At 37.3% G+C, this 23,234-nt stretch overlaps 1 protein-coding gene across 3 annotated transcripts in view; it reads left to right on the top strand.

Annotated features, from left to right (window-relative positions):
• The first annotated feature begins 9,827 nt into the window (after positions 1–9,827).
• The window catches only part of LOC132151804 (neuronal growth regulator 1-like), a 135,612-nt gene continuing 122,205 nt past the window's right edge, over positions 9,828–23,234 (top strand). Inside the window, exon 1 of one of the 3 annotated variants that reach the window (XM_059560179.1) lies at positions 9,828–10,271. In XM_059560179.1, the coding sequence (XP_059416162.1) occupies positions 10,102–10,271 (170 nt within the window). In that variant the 5' untranslated portion in view covers positions 9,828–10,101. The remainder of the gene's footprint in view (positions 10,272–23,234) is intronic. The other 2 variants (XM_059560178.1, XM_059560180.1) reach the window with 2 other exon arrangements.

The raw sequence follows: 23,234 nt of genomic DNA, 5'->3' as shown, positions 1-23,234 counted from the left end.
CTAACCGAAGGTGATGTGGGCTTTGGCATAAATGGATTTGAAAAAAACGAGCGTCGTTATTGAAGACAGTGAACAGCTTGAAATGATTAACGATTTGATCCTGATTCTGTGATAATAGGACACTGGTAAATTTGTTGTCTTGAATGCATAACAGGCCAGGTTAACACGGCACCCTTTGTTGTCCTGTTATCCGTGAACCTGTGAATGTGGCTGAGATAAATAACACTAATTCATAGAGGAGACATCAGATGGTACTCCAAAAACAATACAAGTGCAGTCATGTCATTTGAGAGTTGGCTATGAATTGAGTGCTTGGTTGAAGGGGAAAAATCAGGGCTTATTATAATGCAAGAAACAATTTGCGTTTTGAAAAAAAGAATTAGTATTATAGCAGGAGAATAAAAGTACAAAATCAAGCCTTATCCCTGGTGCATTTTTTTCCACACGCAAGGTATGATCACAGAAAACATGTTGAATATGAAACATTCAAACCTTCATTCAAAAACCATCCCAGATGGCACACATAACAGTCTTTGTCATCCAAGAGCATCTTTGAAATCTTCGAAGACGCTGAGGTCCCTCTGCAGAGGGAAAGGAAAACCTGGTTGAAATGCATCAGCTGCATTTAAATGAAGCCTAAGTAAGGAAATCAATTCAGGTGGTAAACTGAATTTACCACATGGAAACACCAGCATACATTTAAATTGGCAAGTTAACTTCAGTGCGTCTCCTGAACCGGCTCAGCGAAGATGAAATGGACTCCAGCCGGCTCTTCAACTATTGCACTATATGGCTGTTTACTTATGCTCTGCTTGTGTGTCTGCAGATATTGGGCCCTTACCACAGGGACCCCACTGGAATTGAATAGCATTTCTCCTCACACAAACATGTTCACCTCCATTGCGTTTGCTCCACAGTGGCTCGCTGAAATTGTCAGGCACTACAAATAAAAGCTCATGCTTATGTGGCAGGAGAAGCAGACAAAACAACATGTGTGGATAAAGAGTTCTCCTGAACGTGAGGTGCGAATCGTCAATGTGCCCACCTTTAAACGGCATTCAGAATGCCTGGAGGCCTTTTATCTGGCCTGTCTGCCTTGCCCCATCACTTCTCATTATCTTCTGCTGAATATCACAATCTAGCCAATTCCAGACTGAATAAGTTGCTTCCTGCCTTTTAGGGTTTATTTGCCAGCCACAGGAGCGAAAAAGGGAAGAAGCTAGATATTGCTGGTCATTTCCCGAACTACTCGCAGCTCTCAGATGTATTTTATTTCCTGTTTTAATGAGCCTTTTGACAGCTACTGCTAAAAATGCTTGCAGTGTGAGCTCTGGCTTGGATGCTGAGTATCTCTATATAAAGAGGAAAACAAACTACTGTACTAATCAGAGATATGGTCTTGCACAGAGAGCTACTTCATTTTTTTTCTTTGGACCAATGAGGCCTATCGATCTGAATTAAGTATTCTGAAATGATCAGGCCACACAAAAGATCTTTGAGAATATTCGAAAAGACTGCCAGAGGGCAGTCCTTCTTGTCTTTGAATGTGAGAAGGTCACCACATTCATATGAATATACTGATCTTTGCCAAATGCGTGACATGGCCTCTTTAAATAGCTTCCTGCTCCCTATTCACAGACAGCCAAAGTTTTTAGTAGAAGGTGAATATTCATTCTAAGGTTGCAGTAATATTAGAGAAATTATGCAAATTATATACATTTTGCAAATTACATACATGTACAGAAATCTATGTTGGGAAACTTTGCACCCTCTTGCAAAATTCCTGATCACATGGATTGAAATGACTCAATAGTAAGTGTGTCTGCATCATATTTTGTCAACAAAATTACTGATGATTTTGTAAATGATTTTAATAAAAACAATAAAAAATAGCACTGTAAATTCACTGAATAGTGAAGGAACAATGGTAAACTGAAATGCATTAACTCAAATTCATCATGTACACATGAGATTAATCACATATATAGAGAAGATATTTTAAAGAATGTGGGTGGCCAAACAGTTGCTGGTAGCCATTGTCTTCCATAGTACTTTTTCCATACTATGGAAGTCAATGGCTACCAGCAACAGGTTGGTTACCCACATTCCTCAAAATACCTTCTTTTGTATTCAACAGAAGAAAGAAACTCATACAAGTTTGGAACACATGAGGGTTAATAAATTGTGACAGTTTTTTACTATCCCTTACTAAACCTCACAAAATGACACGAACACACTAGTAAATGTCAACTACTTAAGTTCTAGACAGAATATTGTGAATACACTCTTTCCGTTACAACTTGCAAAGCACAGATAATCCACATTATATTACAGTATAAAATAAATAATATCAGATATTTTTAATAATTGTAATTTTTTTTAATTAAAACTGACTAATATGTATATGATACAACATAATTTTGAATAAAATATACATTTGTCATCAAAAGATAAAAGCAATTAAATAATAATAATAAGACTCCATTCTAACATAAGCAAACAGAAAGCCTGATTGCTGCACCAAGACATTATACTCATTGTTTCAGTATTGTATTACTATGGACATTCAGCTCAAGGTAATGGATCTAAACTGCATTTACGTTGAGCTCTGATAAAGCTGTTCTAGGTCGAAGTGCACTGTGGGTAGTCTACCTTTGTGAGAGGGTCAGGCAGATTAAAACCTGCTTTGAAAATCCCAGTCTTCAGCAGCACTATCTGCAGGGGAAACTCAGCCTCTCTGATCACTGGCTTTAAATGAGATGTAAAATTAACTTCCAGTCTGGCATATGAAGGTCATACTCTTGAAGTGGTTCTTTCAGTGAAACACTGTCTGTTTTCATTGGAAACATTCCCCTGGGTATGTGTTGTAATTTAGAAAAGGGAACTGACTGTGTAGTTAGATAATTAAAAAAAAAATAATAATAATAAAATACTAATTATTAATAGAAAAATTGTATTATCTTTTTTTATTTTTAAAAGTCTTCCAAGTTTACAGTATACTTTTTCAGGCACTATGATCCAGTGTATTATTTATTTACTTGTGTGTGTGTTAAAATAAAAAAACTTCAATGACTCCAACTGTGTTTGTACTGGTGGGCAATTTCCTGTTGGCTTCCACTGTCACTCTCTTCGATGATGCCAATTGAGCATAACACAGGATAAAATTTTCTTTTTCATTTTGGCAGAACAATAACTGCCAGTGTGGTGGATCTTTTGCATGCATAACTAAATTCATCTCATGATCTGACTCCTGTAGACCATCTCTGTTTATAAAGGAAACCTTTTGCTGAACATATTAACGTTCTGAATACATCTTTAAACTACTCTCATTATGCATCAATAACATCTTGCTTGCCGTGACTCCAGCTACTAATCAAAAGTGAAAATGTCATCAAAATGCCACCTTGATAATCAAAAATAGTAATACCATTCTTGCTTATCTCAGCTGTATAAACAGTAAAAATCATTTCATGAATTTATTGCATTATTTACTCCCGTATATTTTGGCTTCAACTTCAATATTTCTTGACTTGGAATTTTACAGTTGAAAATTTGATTACCAGTAACAGCATATCTACAATGAATATTATCAGAAATGTATTTCTTCAACCACATCATCCAGTCAACATGCAAAGTTTAAGAGAAGGTTATCTCAAATGACCCCATTTGTCACTGTTTGATACATCTTAAAGGTCATTCTTGGATCTTGAGATTAATTGAAGATATAAATCAAATACTTCAAAGCTAGCTTCCCTTGATTTCTACCACACAAATAATTAATTTTTTTTTAATAAAAAATAAAACTCCCATCAGTGTGACTATTTCAGATATATGGTAAAACTTTATATTAAGGTTCCTTTGGTTAACATTAGTTTATTAACATTTATTAATTTTAGTTACCATTAATTTCAACAGTTACTTTTACATTAAAACAATGAAAAGTTATATCTGTTTTGTATATCTATTATATCTGATTGATTGATTGATTGATTGATTGATTGATTGATTGATTGATTGATTGTTATGAGTGCTCTTCTAAAACCCAAACAAGTTCTACATGAAATTTTCAGAGGAGTGTGTTTATTTAATCCTACAACAATAAAGACTATATATGTCATGTTACAATTCATGTTCCAACCAGCAACAAAGTGGTGGTGTTCCTGCAGTGAATCAGCGTTTTGACATCTCGCAAATCTGACTTCTTCTCTTTTTTCTTTTTTTTTTTTACTGAATTCTGAGCTTACATGTTGCAATATTTTTTTTCTTCCACTGAAAAATTATGATAAATTATGATAAAAAGCTAATTGTGACTTTTTATTTCACATTATTGACTTTCATTCTTGCAATTGCAAGTTTAAATCTCCAAATTCTGAGTTTATATGCCTGTCTCACAGTTATATTATTTTTCTTTTCACAGAATTGCAAAATAATAATAATAGTAATAATCAGAAGAAAAAAAGCTTCACAGTCTTGTTGGACTGAATCAGCACTTTGGGACTGTTGCAAATTCAAGGACGATTATTATCTGAATAGTTGCAATCTATCTAGATTTCCTCTAACTGCATAACATCACTTTTATTGTTGAGTGCACTGCTCTTTAGTTGCTCTGCCCATACCAGTAAAGTTACTGCAGGGTGCACAAATCACTCCTGGACTGCTCACGTCAGGCATGTAACCGATGTCATGCAAGTGTGAGGAAAAAATATTCTGTGATTTAAGCCTCCAGCCAGGCTTACGTTTCAGTAGCTAGTTCATCATGAATAGATGAAACTTTCCCCTGTTGTACTATAACGTTGTCCATTCTTTTTGACTCTGAATAATTGTCATTCTTTTAGGGATACAGCTTGTTTAATAGCTCTGTGGTATGAGGACTATGGAATCTAAATGTGTTTCTTTCTTATAAAGATTTGGCAAGACAGCACAACACAAAAGACCCTGCCACTGTGGTAGAATCCTGAGCGTCATTTATCTTGTCCATTATTTCAGGAGCTGCACTGTGTAAAAGTGTGAAAAGCTCCCATTTCCCTCACATCTTCACAGAACTGTGTTGGAGTAATAATAATCACAGCTTTCATGCATGAGCAGGTAGACTCAGTTCCGTGTGTTTGAGAGAATTTCATAAGTCATTTTGGTTATTAAGTGACTAATTTTGCTATTTTGTTTTGTCTTATTGTACTTTCATATGGGTGAATGGACATCTTTGACCAAGCCTCAAACTTGGTAAAGTTATCTCTCTGTCTGAGAAAAAGGAGCGATTCCTTGATTTTGAGGATGATGTCTTTTGGATGATATCGTCTTCTATTATATTATTTTATGTTCATATATATTTTATCTGGGTTTTTTTTTCAGCTATCATTTTAATGCAGTTGAATTCAAAATAATTCCGATCTCTCATTTGTTGGTTATATGTTACCATGAATTACTGTTGCAAATACTGTAGCTGTTACATTACTTGTAACATAAAAGTCACAAAAATTAAAAACTCAATAATTATATCCAGTGAACATTATTTCATCCAAGTAATTAATTAATTCAAAGCACAATTGGTCCCTAAAGGTGAAAACTATTCAGAAATATTAATAAAGGTGACAATTGTTCAGAATAATATTAAAGCATTGATGTGCTATATATTTTAGATACAGTTTATTTGTCATATTTTCATAACTGGAGTGTCTTAAATTTAATGTTATGATGTAATATCCTCATTATAACTCTACTTTGGTACATATAAATATTCCTTATGCTGAAAGATGGCAAGCATATTTGTAGTAGTCTCTGAGCTATGGAAAGTGACAAAATTATAATTGACCCCTGTCTTTCACAGCAAGTGACAAAGCATCATGTTTATGTTTAGATTCTTTTGAAGCTGTGAATTATATTTTTGTTCTGTCTCCATTACTCTCAATAATACCTAAATCAGTATTTTTCAATATAGTTGTTACTTTCAACACACACACACAAACACACACACACACACACATATATATATATATATATTAGTGCTGTCAATCAATTAAAAACTTTAACTAGATTAATCACACATTTTTTTCTGTGATTAATCGCAATTAATCGCAATAAAAAAAGAAATGTTTTTGTACGTTTTTAATATATTTTTTTATATAATAATTTCACAGTTAATCAAATTAATGTAGAAACAACATAAAGACAGTATATTTTAAATACTTGTTTAAATGGCATCTTTTTATGAATGAAGGCCAGTATTACTGATATTAATACAGCTACTGATTTTTTTTTATTTTTTACATTTATTACTAGGCTTCAAAAATATAACAGTTTTTAATTTAAATAACTTAAAACAATGCTAACATAATAAATGTCATGTTTACTCCTGCCCTTCCTGTCTTAACAGTTAGGAAATATACAGTTATCAAAGTTATATGCAGTCTGCACTGCATAAACTATAAATTTAATAGTTAATCCTTATTAAAGATACAAAAGTTATTTAGTCAAGAGCAGCGAGTCATTTTCTCTGTTCCCTTTGTTCTTTAACTTTACTGACAGGAAGCTTTATTGGCTGCTGTCCCTTTAAGAGCAGACAGACACGCGGATCTCACCGTTTATATACTGTCTATGGATCTCGCCTCATTCTCTCACAACTCTTTTTGTTCATTTTAGACTTTATATAAATCATTTAAGATTGCTCTTATGAGGATAATCGACAAAACTGGCACTTTGGGATGTTTATTGTTAGTTCAAGCGCTTAAGAGAACTGGATTCTGGCGCCCTGTCTATGCATTGTGTGTGTGTGTGTGTGTGTGTGTGTGTGTGTGTGTGTGTGTGTGTGTGTGTGTACGTGTGTGTGTGTGTGTGTCACATAAGGGCATTCACAGACAGCGCATTCTCTTTTGTCTTGCCACGGTTGAAATGTTTAAAAGCATTTAAATGAATAAGAGCGTGATCATATAATGTAAAGCTAGCCAACGGATGGCAGAAAATACGGATGCTGCGTTAATTGCGTTAAATATTTTGACACGTTAAACCAGACAAAAATTAATCACATGCGTTAACGCGTTATCGTTGACAGCACTAATATATATATATATATATATATATATATATATATATATATATATATATATAATTATTATTTGTTATTATTATTATTAATGTGTTGAATATGCATGTATTCTCCTCTTATTTAAACAATTACCTAGTAATGCATGTTTGGCTCAGCGTAAATGATTAGCACAGACCAGCTATGCCTGTCCAAATTAGATGCAGAATGGAATGAAGGGACTTTGGTCACCATTAACGCTAATGACATTCAGGCAATTATATCCAAACCATGTCTTTCCCAATTAAAAGGAAAATACTCAACAGGAGCAGGTTCAAAATGCTTTTATCAGAGCCATTTTACAAATGGGCCAACCATGTCAGTGAGTCAACAGTAAATATATTTCTAATTAGACAAATACATTAGTTGCAGGATCCACAATTTATTAAACTAAACCCAATGAGTATGAAGCCAGTCTTGGTGCAGAATTGTCCCTTAGAAGAACCTCATCTAAAAAAAAGTTCCACTGACATTGAATGTTGTGCGCTTGTACAGTATTGATTGTACCATTTAAAATAAAGAAGGCGATACCACAGTGTGCAGAGAGAAAAGTAACAAAGAAAAATAAATTTTTGAAAGGAAAAAAAAACTGTATAGAAAACCCAGAATGATGGGAAAGGAAAATCAAAGGAATGGTCACATCATGAGGAGAAAATGAAAACATTCAATGAGCACATGAAGACTAGAAGCACAATAAAGAAAAACCTATATCCCTTATCAAGGAATGTCTGTACACCTTGTAGCTTCTTCAACAACCTGGACCTCACTAGCAAAAAGAGAGGAATGTGAGCAAGCAAACAAGTAGTTGCTACTGTGGAAAGTGCTGTTTCAGATGGTACCAAAAAAAAAGGAAAAACTTGTGATGGGTGTGAGAAATCCCCCAAGCTTATTAGTGAAAATGCTGATCTGGTTCTCACTTTATGCTTTAGCTGTATTGTACTCTACCATGACTCCTAAAAGCATACTGCTTTTCCTCTTAAAGAAGCTATAGAGGAAAAGCACTGAGGATTATAGCCTTGAGCAGTAAGGGAAAAAAGAAAAATGTAGGTTACTTTAATGAAAGATTTTGAGGTAGCCTTTAGCTGCTATTGTGGGATGTGTCAACCATTTTTTTTAGCTGAGAACAATTTTTCCTTCTCACTTCCTTTGTTCTAAAGCAGTGCCATTGCCATTTTTTTTTTTTTTTAGGTATTGGCTTACAACTATTTAAAACGCAAAAAATATAATCTTTTGTTGTTGACATCCAACCTTATGACCTGTCATAAATTGGCTTATCAGCATCATAAATTGGCTTACCAACATTTAAAAGGTAGAAAATACTTTTGTCATTGATTTACATGTTATGATCCAGACCTAGGAATTCATTATAAAACATAGTGTGTGATCAGTGGATTGTTCTTTTGTTTAACAAGGTGCCAAATGTTAAGTTGATGAAACAGCTTTCCAAAACAATAAATACATAAATCTTTCAATATGTAAAACTCCATAAAACAATTTTGAATGTTGAGAGTTGTGAAAATTACATGATCCAAGACCTTTATACAGTGTGTGCCAATATAAAGACTGTAGGTCTGTCCATCACAACCATAAATTCAGTATGCTGTCAACCTGACTATGGTGAATGACTTTGAATGGCTTGAAGGAATACTTCATTCTGATTGGTCAGTTGTGAATTTCAGCACACTCATTCAGGCAACTGAAACCAAAACATACTATACATAGTAAGCAATTATATAAATATATTTAACACTCTCATGACAGTTTGTAACTATTTTATGTTTTGGGCAAATTGGTGGCTAATTCATATGATATTATTTGGAGCTTTCTTACAATCTGTCCATGCATGGACAGTTAGGTTTGGACCTTCACATTTGTTGTGTTCTTAAAATCATAAGTTTTTGTATAAATCACATCATACAAATATTATATCAAATTGCCCCCCGTTAAAATAGTTGCAAACCTTATTGGTTTGACATTTTAAATTAATGTTGTTTGTATATAACTAGGGTTGATGAAAGTGACTATTTTAAGCGGCCCCGATTTCTCATGACACCGGACTCACTCTCTTGTTTCATACACATGCCACTGTATAGCTGCGAAAATGAAGAGGACTTCAGTATTAATATTAGGCCTACTGTAGCTATAGTTGCAGTTTTGCATGTTGTTGCAAGGCTAATTGTTTCATATTAGTTGGACTATTTTAGCAGAAAATGTAAGATACATGCAGATTTTTAATTCAAATTCAGGTCAGTATTTCATGTCTATGTAGCTACTGTATCTGCTGACTATATGGTGTTATATAATATTGTTAAATGTTTAAATCTTAAAGACAATTTTCTTACTTTGGTATGATAAACAACACACAAAAATACTTGGTCTAGGAGAACTAAGAAATCTTTTAAGCTACTGGGTCTAAAAATGGACGGGAACATCCTGCAGTAACTTCTCAGAACAAATAGTAGCCTATTGCAGAGCTGCATGGGCCACCAATGACACAAACAAGACATGACCTATGTCATTTTACATTTTGCTCTTTTCATCTTTAATCTATGGGTGTTTTTTTTTTTTGTTTTTTGTTTTTTTTAGAGACGTCACACGCAATAGGCTAATACAAAACAAAGCGTGTTTGCAGAAGGACGCCTTGAGGTTGCAGTGCGCTAAACCCCGGGTGGTCAAAACTCACTCATTTAAATAGTATTGCCGTGGCAAGAATAAGCACCCGCTTAACTGCTCCATCACGAGCTACAGGGAGCAGGTTGCCTGGGAAACGGCCGCATGGCAACAGGATCAGAGCCGGGGGGTTGTCTGCTGCTAGCTCTGCTCCCGTTTCCTCACTAGTCACTAGATGGTGTGCAAGCCACTGGAGAGTCGGCTTCCTCCCGCGGTCAGGTTCCGTTCAAAACAAAGCTGGGATACTACACGGAACGCCATTTCTCGGGGTTTTCGAAGAGGATTATTATATTTTCATCCAGATATTTATATTTTTATTTTTGATAAGGGCGCGGATCGTGCTCCACTCGGCGGTGATGGACATAATGATTGCAGTGCAGGATGCGTGCGTCTCCGGTCAGTGGCTCACCGCTATAATTCTCAGTCTTTGCTGCTTTTTACCGTCGTGTTTGCCCGCTGGACAAACTGTGGACTATGCGTCCAGCGAGAGTGTGGTCAGCAGACAGGGAGACACCGCGCTGCTCAGGTAACGTAGGAGACTCAAGTCACTGTAGAAGTGTTGAAACTAAACTCGGCTGGCACCTGCATCAGTCGCTCTGCTCTCCGTTTTGTAAACAACGCGCGGCAGATCCCCCAGTGCCGACCCGTCACTTTTATTTGGGTCACAAGCCCTGCTGATTCCCATATAGACCAGAACAGTTTGGGACCATGCTGATTTTACCTTCATATCTTCGAGTTTTGGAGATGAACTGACTCGGTTATACATTTTTAAAGTCTAGGGTCCAGATAAGGGGTCTCTATAAGGGGTTGCATAAGGAGCTGAGGAAGGGGGTAGACTTTTGTAAACCCCGCCAAGCGGAACACTTTGCACAATTACAATGAAGTCATTCATGATCCCCAACATCAGAAAGAGCCCCACGAATGTATGAGTCCTGAAAAAATGAAAATATCAATAAACAGAAAAGTTGCACACGATTATGTGCGGGATTAATGGGGAACTAGAGTCATGTTATAACAAAATTACAACCCATCCGCGTTTATTGAACCCCTTTTTTTCATGGGTGTGTCTGGCGGTATGCAAGTGTCTGATGCTAAGTTTTAGATTTAATTTTATTTTTAAGTTTAAGTAGTACATTCTTGCCGTTTGCTGCTGGATGTTACACTCCAATATATATATATATATATATAAACAAATTAAAACATTATATGACATTTTAAATATTTGACTACTCTTGACAATTTAGCTTGTCCCCCTTTTCATTTCTAAATATATTTTAGCACAGGACCACTATGGTGGGAAGCTCGACTCATTTACTCGAGTCGGTTCTTTCGAACAGTTCGTGTTAAAGAACCTGTTCAAAAACCCATTTAGCAATTCTTTTAAGTAACTGTCACGTGCGTCATCACGTAGTCCGAGACACATTCACGTTGAACGCTCTGAAAAAATAAATAAATAAATAAATATTTAAGTTGCTCTTGTTTTCTGATTTTGTTATTCCCGTATATGTTTATTGTAGTGTCATGTATTCTAGTGCAGTATGTTGTAGCCAAATAATTAAGTGATTTAGAATTTAAAACCTAATTAATTGTGTTTTATTAAATTACATTCATTAAGTTCATTAAATCTCTGCATGCTTTAAAATAAAGTATTATTTATGAAAACAAACTGTCAGCTGACGAATCGGACGTGTTGATGACAAATTTCATGGTTTAAATAGTCAGCGACTCGACAACTGCTCAGACTGATTCAGTCCAATTCGTGACCTAATAGACAAAGGCCAGTTTATTGAATCAGTCAAACGATTCATTGAAAAGATCTGATTTAAAATAGCAATTAGTTCAGTAATCGGGTATTACTACAGTAGCCTACAGTTTACAGTTTATAAACAGTTTAACACTTTATTTTATGTAACCCCTGGTCTATTATATATATATATAAATATTTAAATTCTTAAAAAAAGGTTTTTATATTTGTGTTTGTTGTCTCAAGCTTCCTTGATGCTGTTTACTTGAAACTCACCCTCTGTTATGATGTCACTGAGGACTTTGTCTAGAGCTTTGGGGAAAAAATGATGGACCATCACCCTTTGTTCACCCATTTTTACCACAAAATTGTTTGCTCGGCTTAAGTGACAGTCAATTTATACCATTTGGTAATATTTAGCAGGCTATTCAAACTTCAGTTATGCTCTGTGCAGTTTTTTCCCCCAGAAAGCCTTGATTGTTATCTTAGATTTTTTCTTATACCCACATAGGCTAAAATACACCATATAATGTTTTTTTCATATTGTTGTTACATTTTCAGAAATGAAGGCACTTATGCCAAGTAATTTCAATATGACAACATTATTGTATCTCAAAAACTGTAATGGGAGGCTACTGTGCACAGTGAAAAGGGCTGTCGTGAGTGTCCCAGATGACCAGAGAGTGTCAGTTTTGGTCTGTGAATTCTTCGAGCCAATACTTTAAACGTGTTCCTCACCAGCGGCAGTGTTTTATGGAGACATGGGTGGGAACCTGCTTTTTTTCTTCTCATGCCACACCTCTTACTGTCAGTGCTGATTAATCGGAAGGAGGTTAATGTGAGGTTTTCTCATCTGTTTCATCTCTTCTGTTGTATTATTAACTACACCAACACTTTAACTATAGTGCTGTGCTCTCTAAAATAATAAATGGATGTGGTCGAATATATATATTTTTGAATATATAAATATTTATTTGTGAATATATATATATATATATATATATATATATATATATATATATATATATATATATATATATATACTGTATATACAGTACAGACCAAAAGTTTTGAAACATTACTATTTTTAATGTTTTTGAAAGAAGTTTCTTCTGCTCATCAAGCCTGCATTTATTTGATCAAAAATACAGAAAAAAACGTAATATTGTGAAATATTATTACAACTTAAAATAATAGTTTTCTATTTGAATATACTTTAAAAAAATATTTTATTCCTGTGATGCAAAGCTGAATTTTCAGCATCATTACTCCAGCCTTCAGTGTCACATGTAACATCCAGTCTATCACATGATCATTTAGAAATCATTCTAATATTCTGATTTATTATGAGTGTTGGAAACAGTTCTGCTGTCTAATATATTTGATGAATAAAAGGTTAAAAAGAACTGCATTTATTTAAAAAAAATCCTAATAATGTATATTCTAATAATATATTTTCTTTACTATCACTTTTTTATCAATTTAACACATCCTTGCTGAATAAAAGTATTGATTTTATTTAAAAAAAGAAAGAAAAAAATTACTGACCCCAAATTACTGACCAGTAGTGTATATTGTTATTACAAAATATTTATATTTTAAAAACAGCTTCTTTTTTTTTTTTTTTTTTTACTTTTTATTCATCAAAGTATCCTAAAAAAGTATCACATGTTCTGAAAAAATATTAAGCAGCAGAACTGTTTCCAACTTTGATAATGAATTATCATTTTAGAATGATTTCTAAAGGATCATGTGATAATGATCCTAAAAATTCAGCTTTGCTTAGCAGAAATAAATGATCATTTAAAGTATAATACATTTAAAAACAATTATTTTAAATTGTAATAATATATCACAATATTAATTTTTTTCTGTATTTTTGATCAAATAAATGCAGGCTTGATGAGCAGAAGAAACTTCTTTCAAAAACATTAAAAATAGTAATGTTTCCAAACTTTTGGTCTGTACTGTATATATATGTCCAAAGTGCAAAGTTAATGTATTTCCTCAGCGACTAGCACAGATCAGCCTGTGTGGTATCTTGTAAATATAGAGAGAACCCTGGATGTTATTATTGGTGATACAGAAAGCAATTAGAAAACCAGGCAGGAAGTTAACATTATTTGACATTCACCAGCCGTGAATACCAGAAGACAAGATGTTATTCTTTGTTAAAGCACTGCAGGAATGTACAGTAAATATGAAAGATTGTGGTTTACTTGCTACCCTGAAATATATATATATATATATATATATATATATATATATATTTTTTTTTTTTTTTTTTTTGACACACCTTCTCATTCAAAGAGTTTTCTTTATTTTCATGACTATGAAAATTGTAGAGTCACACTGAAGGCATCAAGGGCTATTTGACCAAGAAGGAGAGTGATGGGGTGCTGCGCCAGATGACCTGGACTCCACGGTCACCGGACCTGAACCCAATCGAGTTGTTTAGGGGTGAGCTGGACCGCAGACAGAAGGCAAAAGGGCCAACAAGTGCTAAGCATCTCTCGGGGAACTCCTTCAAGACTGTTGGAAGACCATTTCAGGTGACTACCTCTTGAAGCTCACCAAGAGAATGCCAAGAGTGTGCAAAGCAGTAATCAAAGCAAAAGGTGGCTACTTTGAAGAACCTAGAATATGACATATTTTCAGTTGTTTCACACTTTTTTGTTATGTGTATAATTCCATAAATAATTCCACATGTGTTAATTCATAGTTTTGATGCCTTCAGTGTGAATCTACAATTTTTATAGTCATGAAAATAAAGATGAGAAGGTGTGTCCAAACTTTTGGTCTGTTATGGGGGCCATACAAGCCATAATTCATTCTGGCACTCTCACACACATACATTCTCCATTCACATACATACATTTCTACTCTCACACACATATATTCTCCTTTCACATACATACATTTCTACTCTCACACACATATATTCTCCTTTCACATACATACATTTCTACTCTCACACACATATATTCTCCTTTCACATACATACATTTCTACTCTCACACACATATATTCTCCTTTCACATACATACATTTCTACTCTCACACACATATATTCTCCTTTCACATACATACATTTCTACTCTCACACACATATATTCTCCTTTCACATACATACATTTTACTCTCACACACATACACTCTCCTTACACATACATACATTTCTACTCTCACACACTTACATTCTCCTTTCAAATACATATATTCTTGCTTTACACATAAATTCTCCTTACACATACATAATTTTTTTTTGCTTTCACACACATGCATTCTCCTTTTACATATATATATATTTCTACCTTTTTTGGTATCCATTACTTCCTGTATAAGCAGGAAGTCACTCTCAGACCAGGAAATACATGAGCAAGACCTGCTCAGCTCTTCCTCACAATTTTACAGTTATGCTATTTTCTTTTAAAGTCATCCTGTTTTCTTTTCAAGTACATATTTTAAGTTTTTATTTTTAACAAATCATTATGTAACATACGTGTTCTACAGATCTGTGTACAAGTTCTAAGACACTAATTTTGATCGTATTAACAGGGCTTAACGCTAAAGACATTTTCTACTGGTCCGGTTCGGCCAGTGGTTTAATTTTTTCTTTACTTGCCCTGGCAAAATTTTTACAGGACTTGCCACAATCAATCAATCAATCAATAAGACTAATTGTTTTCATTGTTGACTGTAACATTGTATTGTAATAAATAATAACCACTTTGCACAAATAGGTACAATAGTTCAAAGATAAAACTGAAATAAACCATGTTTTTTCAGGTCTTTCAGGTAGTCCTAACTATTCCAGTTAAGGATGCACTGATCAGGATTTTATTTATTTTACAATCAAATGAGCCGATTCCCATTCTCGTTGCCAATTTATTTAGTTCTTATTTTTTTATTTATTTTTTTTACATTTATTAAATGTTTATTTTGCTCTGTTACTGGCCAAACTAACCTTGAGCAAACAAACAAACAAACAAAAAAATATATGCAACATGAAGCAAGTGCACAAAACAAAAACATCAGATTGGCTGAATTAATTTTTCATTATTATTATTAGTTTTATTTCCTTAATTATATGTGTGTCTGCACTATGTTTCTAATTTCTGTACTGGAAGCTCCTGACGAAATTTCTTCTGTGTGTAAACACTTGGTAATAAAGCTCTTTCTGATTCTGATGAAAATGCTAATTCAATCTCTGACAGCAGGTGGCGCTTATAGATCACTATTCTAGCACTGAGTTATTGCTGCACGCAGAGCTGCAATTGAAAAAAAATAATTAAATAAGTAAATGAAAATCTAAAAATAAATAAACCGCAATGAGTCTTGAGTTATTTAAATAGTATAAAGATATCGCTGTCCCTAACTTGCAACCTCCCACTTTATTCACTTCCTAAATTAAAAGAAAAAAAAAAAAACCTTGGACGCTTATAATACATCTATCTGGCAACACGACTGAGGCTGAGCTCGCGTCCTCAATCACAACTCGCTCAAAGGACGAGGCCATGTAACCTTTTCACAATAATAATATTTATTTATTTTTTAAAACCCAGATAGCTTGCTGAAATACATCTGCGGCTTCCTCATCTACCTCAGCCATGCTGATCAAGACCTGTCACGGTGAGCCTGATCGCGCCTAACCTGCCTTCCGTTTCAACTAAACGCCTTCCGTTTCCACTATACTCCTTCCGTTTCAACTAAACGCCTTCCGTTTCCACTGTACTCTCTCTCGCACATACATACGTTCTTCTCTTACATACAATCTATATATGTATGTGTGTATATGTATGTAAAAGGAGAATGTATGTGTGTGAGAGTAGAAATATATGTATAAGGAGAATGTATGAGTTTGAAAGCAAAAATATATGTATTTGTAAGGAGAATGTATGTGTGCGTGAAAGCAAAAATATATGCATATGAAAGGAGAATGTAAGTGTGTGTTAGAGTAGAAATGTGTGCATGTGTATAAAGAATGAAAGTGTGTGAAATAAAAAATATATGTATCTGAAAGGAGAATGTAAGTGTGTGTAAGAGTAGAAATGTATGCATGTGTAAGAAGAATGAAAGTGTGTGAAAGAAAAAATATATGTATCTGAAAGGAGAATGTAAGTGTGTGAAAGCAAGAATATATGTATGTGAAAGGAGAATGTAAGCGTGTAAGAGTGCCAGAATGAATTAAGTCTTGCACGGCCCCTCATAGTCTGTACTGTATATATATATTGTGACATGGTGAAGAATCACTCGACAAGCTTTGGTTTCGTGAACAACAAAAGGCCCCGGAGGGTGGATTTTATTTACAATAATAATAGGTGCAGGATGGCAAGCCTGTGCGTGGAGGCTGGTGCTCACGGTGCTCTTCAGTGCTCAATCCAAGTGAAAGTGGGTGTCCAAACGTGCTCCAAAGTAAGTGGGCTGTCGGTCACTCACTGTTTTCTGGAGAGAAATGAGAGAAAGGGTTAGTCCAGCGTGCATTCGGCTCGAGACCAGTGTCTGCCTTGTCTGCTTAGCATGTGCTGCTTAAGAGCCGTGTTCTGATGAGATGCAGCTGTGAAATGGGCGATGGACTTCGCGGTGGCCTTCCGCAGGGGGACTGCTTCTGGGTACCGGGTGGCGTAGTCGACGATGACCTGGATGTGCTCATGCCCATGGGCAGACTTCGGCAACGGCCCCACTATGTCCATTCCAATCCGATCGAAGTGCACCTCGATGATAGGCAGCGGGATGAGCGGGCTGGAGGGAGGGGTCCTGGGCTACGTGGCCTGACAGGTCGGGCAGGCTTGGCAGAACTGCTTTACTTCGGCCTCCAGGCCCGGCCAGTGGAAGCGGTCGCGGATGCGTTGGGTGGTGTTGGCTGCCGCGTGGTGACCTGCCATGGGGTGGGGAATGTGCCAGCTCCAGGATGGTCTCGGTCTTGGCTCGAGGCACTTTTTCTCCTCCCCATCTGCTGGGCAACACAGTATAGCAGGCCATTCTCCAAAACAAAATGTGGGAGAGGGTGTGGCCATGGGAGGACAAGACTCGCACTTGTGCCCAACAGTGCTTGAGTCGGTCGTCCTCCCGCTGTTCCCTGGGGAACGAGCCCCCTCCAGCGGCCTGTTGGTACACATCATAAAATAAGTTAGTAGACTTGGAGGGGGACTCACCTTCTCTCCCACTGACGGAGGCGAGCAGCGCCGGACGGCGGGGTGCTCGAGGCCGTCTCCATCTTCGATGGTTCCCCTCGGGGCTGGCAGGCTGAGTAGCGGCGGTGAGCAGTCTGTCGAAGCCGGTCCAATCCCTCCCAAGCAGTACGGCCACTGGCAGGTCCTTCACCAGGCCAACCTCCACCGGTCAGGCGCCTTGGGGTGACGAAATGGTGATTCTTCGGGCCAGTGTCTCCATGTACACAGGTAATCGGGAGGAAGCTTTTCTGGCCGCTTCGAGGGGTGCACTACCGCGACTGGATGAGGGTGACCTCACTGCCTGAGTCCAGCAGGGCCCTGAAACGTTTCCCTTCCACCGTCACCTCTGCTTCGGGGGCTCCCGATGGTACGTGCTGGTGGACGATGCAGCCTGCCAGCCACGCTCGCGGGGGTGATGGTGGTTCAGCGCTGGGCATGGGCTCATCCTGCGGTGGGGGAACCGTCGGCCTGCTGACCGGTCGGGGTGCGCCTTCGAGTGGGCGTCGCTCCTGGACCACCCTCCGGGGAAACGGCAGCGCTCGGTCCCCAGCATTGCCTCCACGAGTTCCTGGGGGTTGGCAGGGTTCCTCATTCCAACCACTCGCCGATGGGCGCGGGGTAATGCGTGGAGGAGGCGATCGACCACCACTCGCTCCGCTACCTGTGCTGCAGTGGGGCTTCCTTCCAGCAGCCAGTGTTGAGCGATGCGACTGAACTCGGCTGCCTGGGCACAGGCTGGCACATGGGGCTTGAATTCCCATTCGTGGAACTGTTGGGCAGCGCAGACGGGTGAGAGGCCGAGCCTCGCTAGGATCTCTCGCTTGACCTTGTTATAGTCTTCGGTGGCCGCAAAGGGAAGGGAGAAGTAAGCCCGTTGGGCTTCTCCGGTGAGGAGGGGTGCCAGCACACGTGCCCACTCGTCCTCAGGCCATGCCTTGCGCCAGTGATGGAGTACTCGAGTCCTCCGACTCGAGTAACTATTCTTTGGACTCGAGTCCGACTCGACAGTCCATTCTCTGGACTCGTGACTCGACTTGGACTCGTGGACTGATGACTCGTACTTGGACTCGGACTCGAGGATATATAAAATCACGTTATTTATGACTAAAAATGTTATTTAAAAAATTATATAAGGTGTTACACTTTTCCTGTTTCGTGCCCAAGACCGGCCGGGATCTATTCTTTTCCCTCACAGACACTGCTACCGCTCTCTCTCTCTCTTTGCTTGACAACACACTCACTGACGTCACTCACTTTACTTTCACTTTTGGTTAGTTCTTGTCACATGAACCGCGGTGCGCTTGCGGCATTCTGAAAAGTTGAGATGTTTTTAACTCAATGCGGTGCGGACGCGCCTGGAAAAAACGAGCGCGTCGCTTCCATTATGAGCGCGCATACCGCGCGCCTACATTGGAAATAACGAACTTGAGCGCGCAAAAGACGCGATATGTGAACGGCCCTTATCGTTACACGTTGCTTTCTGACCAGTCGCGTGCCGTCACACACACACATTCACTTGAACACATACAAACGCACTCACGCTAAATCACTCGGTCACTCACACACAAACGCTCTCTCTCTCGCTCTCTCACACACACACACACACACACACAAACACTCTCTCTCTCTCTCACACACACACACACACACACTGACACTCTCTCTCTCTCTCTCTCGGCATATCGTATTGATTTTTATGTTTTAAGTATCTTTAAAATACAGTGTCCTGTAAAATGCACGTTTCTTTTATTCGCCGAGTGTATTTCTGTAATACAGTGTTAAAGGATTAGTTCACACAAAAATGAAAATTTCCTAATCATTTACTCCTCCCAATGCCATCCAGGATATCCATGGCGTTTTTTCTTAAATTAAGTTTTTTAAGGAAAACATTTCAGGATATTTTCTTCATATAATGGACTTCAATGCCTACCAACTCAGTTGGTTGTTATTGTTTCCTCAAAAAACTTAAAATTTTTTCCAATACGGGACTCGAGACTCGACTCTGACTCGAACTCTGGTAATGGTGACTCGACTTGGACTCGACTCGGACTCGACTCGGACTCTTCTTTGTTGACTTGGACTTGGACTCGGACTCGAACACTGGGACTCGAGACTCAACTCGGACTCGACAGGTGGTAACTCGACTACAACACTGCCTCGCGCTGAGCGTTATTCTCAAAGACCTGTAGGAAGGCTTCCACATCATCATCCGCAGTCATTTTCGGTAACAGGCGGGTGGCTTGGGCGCGAGGATCAGGTAGCGGAACGCGCTGGGCGGCGGCGGTACGGACGGCGGCGAGTTCTTCCTCCGTCCTGCCCTGGCGAGTGGCGAGGTGTTCTGCAATCTGCTGCTGGCAGATGCTCACTTCCGCGAGGCACTGTAGAACCTCTTCCATCGTGGGGTCGAGCGTGCCTCTTTCCACGGTGCTGGGGCGTGCAAACATGGAAGAGAAAAAAAAAAAAGGGAAGAGGAAGAATTAAGGGCTGGGGCGGTGAACTTCACCGATCTGCCCGCATTCTCCACCACTGTGACGTGGTGAAGAATCACTTGACAAGTTTTGGTTTCTTGAACAACAAAAGGCCCCGGAGGGTGGATTTTATTTACAACAATAATAGGTGCAGGATGGCAAGCCGGTGCGTGGAGGCTGGTGCTCACGGTGCTCTTCAGTGCTGAATCCAAGTGAAAGTGGGTGTCCAAAGTGGGTGGGCTGTCGGTCACTCTTTGCTTTCTGGAGAGAAATGAGAGAAAGGGTTAGTCCAGCGTGCATTCGGCTCGAGACCAGTGTCTGTCTTGTCTGCTCAGCATGTGCTGCTTAAGAGCCGTGTTCTGATGAGATGCAGCTGTGACCGATCAGCCGGCGGTGAGGACATGCAGGTGTATGCCGTTGGTTGCCAGGGTGACGCTAGGACGCTCGTCACAATATATATATATATATATATATATATATTAGTGCTGTCAATCGATTAAAAACTTTAACTAGATTAATCACACATTTTTACTGTGATTAATCGCAATTAATCGCAATAAAAAAAGAAATGTTTTTGTACGTTTTTAATATATTTTTTAATGTAATAATTTCACAGTTAAATTTAAATACTTGTTTAAATGACATCTTTTTATGAATGAATGCCAGTATTACTGATATTAATACAGCTACTGATTTTGTTTTCTGTTTTTTTTTACATTTATTATTAGGCTTCAAAAATATAACAGTTTTTAATTTAAGTAAACTTAAAACAATGCTAACATAAACCCATAATAAATGTCATGTTTACTCCTGCCCTTCCTGTCTTAACAGTTAGGAAATATACAGAAATTTAATAAAGTTATCAAAGTTATATGCAGTCTGCACTGCATAAACTATAAATTAAATAGTTAATCCTTATTAAAGCTACAAAAGTTATTTAGTCAAGAGCAGCGAGTCATTTTCTCTGTTCCCTTTGTTCTTTAACTTTACTGACAGGAAGCTTTATTGGCTGCTGTCCCTTTAAGAGCAGACAGACACGCGGATCTCACCATTTATATACTGTCTATGGATCTCGCCTCATTCTCTCACAACTCTTTTTGTTCATTTTAGACTTTATATAAATCATTTAAGATTGCTCTTATGAGGATAATCGACAAAACTGGCACTTTGGGATGTTTATTGTTAGTTCAAGCGCTTAAGAGAACTGGATTCTGGCGCCCTGTCTATGCATTGTGTGTGTGTGTGTGTGTGTGTGTATGTGTCACATAAGGGCATTCACAGACAGCGCATTCTCTTTTGTCTTGCCGCGCTTGAAATGTTTAAAAGCATTTAAATGAATAAGAGCGTGATCATATAATGTAAAGCTAGCCAACGGATGGCAGAAAATACGGATGCTGCGTTAATTGCGTTAAATATTTTGACACGTTAAACCAGACAAAAATTAATCGCATGCGTTAACGCGTTAACGTTGACAGCACTAATATATATATATATATACAGTGTATACAATCAATTTATTATGAGTACAATAAAGTCCTCATTGAGAACATTAGAAACATCTGAACCATTTATTAATATTTGGCTTAAGTGCTTCTAATATTCTCTGTGCAGCATTAAAAGGAAACTGTGTCTCAATTTATTTGTGCAGTGCATTGCCATGGCTGCAGGTTTTTAAATGGAGTCATGTAAGCAAGCCTTTAATTAGTCCCTGTCATTTGCATAATGAATCAATGTGTGTGGATTGCACGTGGCTGTAAATGCAAAGTAGAGCCGAGTAATTGGAGGGACCGCATTGGTAATTATTAGTGAATGGAATATAAAGCAGTGAAGCAGATCAATAGCATTTAGGCTTTCTTTCCCCTTCCTAGAACTTAATGTGATGTCACTATGTTGGCAAACAAGGAAATCAAAAAATTGCTTGATGTAAGGCAATGTTGACAGCAGTTTCCCTTGTATATTAATAAAAGTAATATTCTAGAATCTAGATAATTGGGCTATTTTATGAGGATTATTTTTTTTAACATAGATTCCTATTTCAGCTTCCAAATTGTGTACTGACATGTTTATTTATTTATTCCCTGCCATTGGAAGCATAACATTCACATATATAGCTTGTTAGTACAGTGCAAATTAATTGTGTGTATTTGGCTTTGTTTTTATTGCTTTTATTCAAATCTACATCCAGTGTATTCAAGGTAAACATTGTCATGTGTAAACCTCCTGAAGAGATCAAACTTCTTAGACGGATTAAAAGATTATGCATTCAAATATTTAAAATGTCTTATTGTGTGCTGATAGGCTTCTGCTTAGACATTTGGCAAGGCTTCACTCTGACTGAGTCTGGTAGTTTTCACATTTTTGAATGCCCATTGACCACATTTGACTTACATAACAGGCCCAGATTTCCGGCTGGTTGGCAGTTGCAGTTTTACTTTGCTGTTTGTTAGTGTCTGAAAAACAATGGGCAGTATCATGTTGTCAACACTAGATCTTTCAGAAACTATTTTTTAAGTTTGAAATGAGAATGTATATTATGTATAGTATTTAATGTATACTGTATTACTTGCACTCTAAATAAATATTTGGTTTGCATCAATCTTTTTGATTTATGACAGCTTATAATAAAATTATGTTCAGCCAGCAAACTAGATTTAGTTAGAGACTTAGTTAGAAACTTAATTTGTAGAATCAACAACCCTTTGCAAAAAAAGTTGTTCCAATTAATTGAGTTTTTATTTAACATGTAAATATAATAAACAAGCAAGATTACTTTGTTCATTAAATTGATATTATCCATTCCAATGCAAAGTATGCTGAGAACTAGAAATCCGAAGCCCAATTTTCTAAGTATTAGTGATTGTGACATTCCACAACCTGTCAGACTGACTTCAATATAAGCTGTTTTGACTTCTGAAACTTACAGAATGTTTTTATAGTACAATAACCTCTTTCAGAATTTATCAAGAGAATTTTGAGTTCTCAGTCCAATGACCCCTTTAAATAAATAAAATAACACAGAATATATGCACATACTAATTATAATGGCAACAAAACTCATGAAAATAAACTTTGCAACCTAAAGCATCTAACTAATTAATACATTT

The sequence above is a fragment of the Carassius carassius genome, chromosome 10 (genome assembly GCF_963082965.1).
Source record: "Carassius carassius chromosome 10, fCarCar2.1, whole genome shotgun sequence".
Taxonomy (NCBI): domain Eukaryota; kingdom Metazoa; phylum Chordata; class Actinopteri; order Cypriniformes; family Cyprinidae; genus Carassius; species Carassius carassius.
This window is presented reverse-complemented; position numbering and strand designations above follow the sequence as displayed.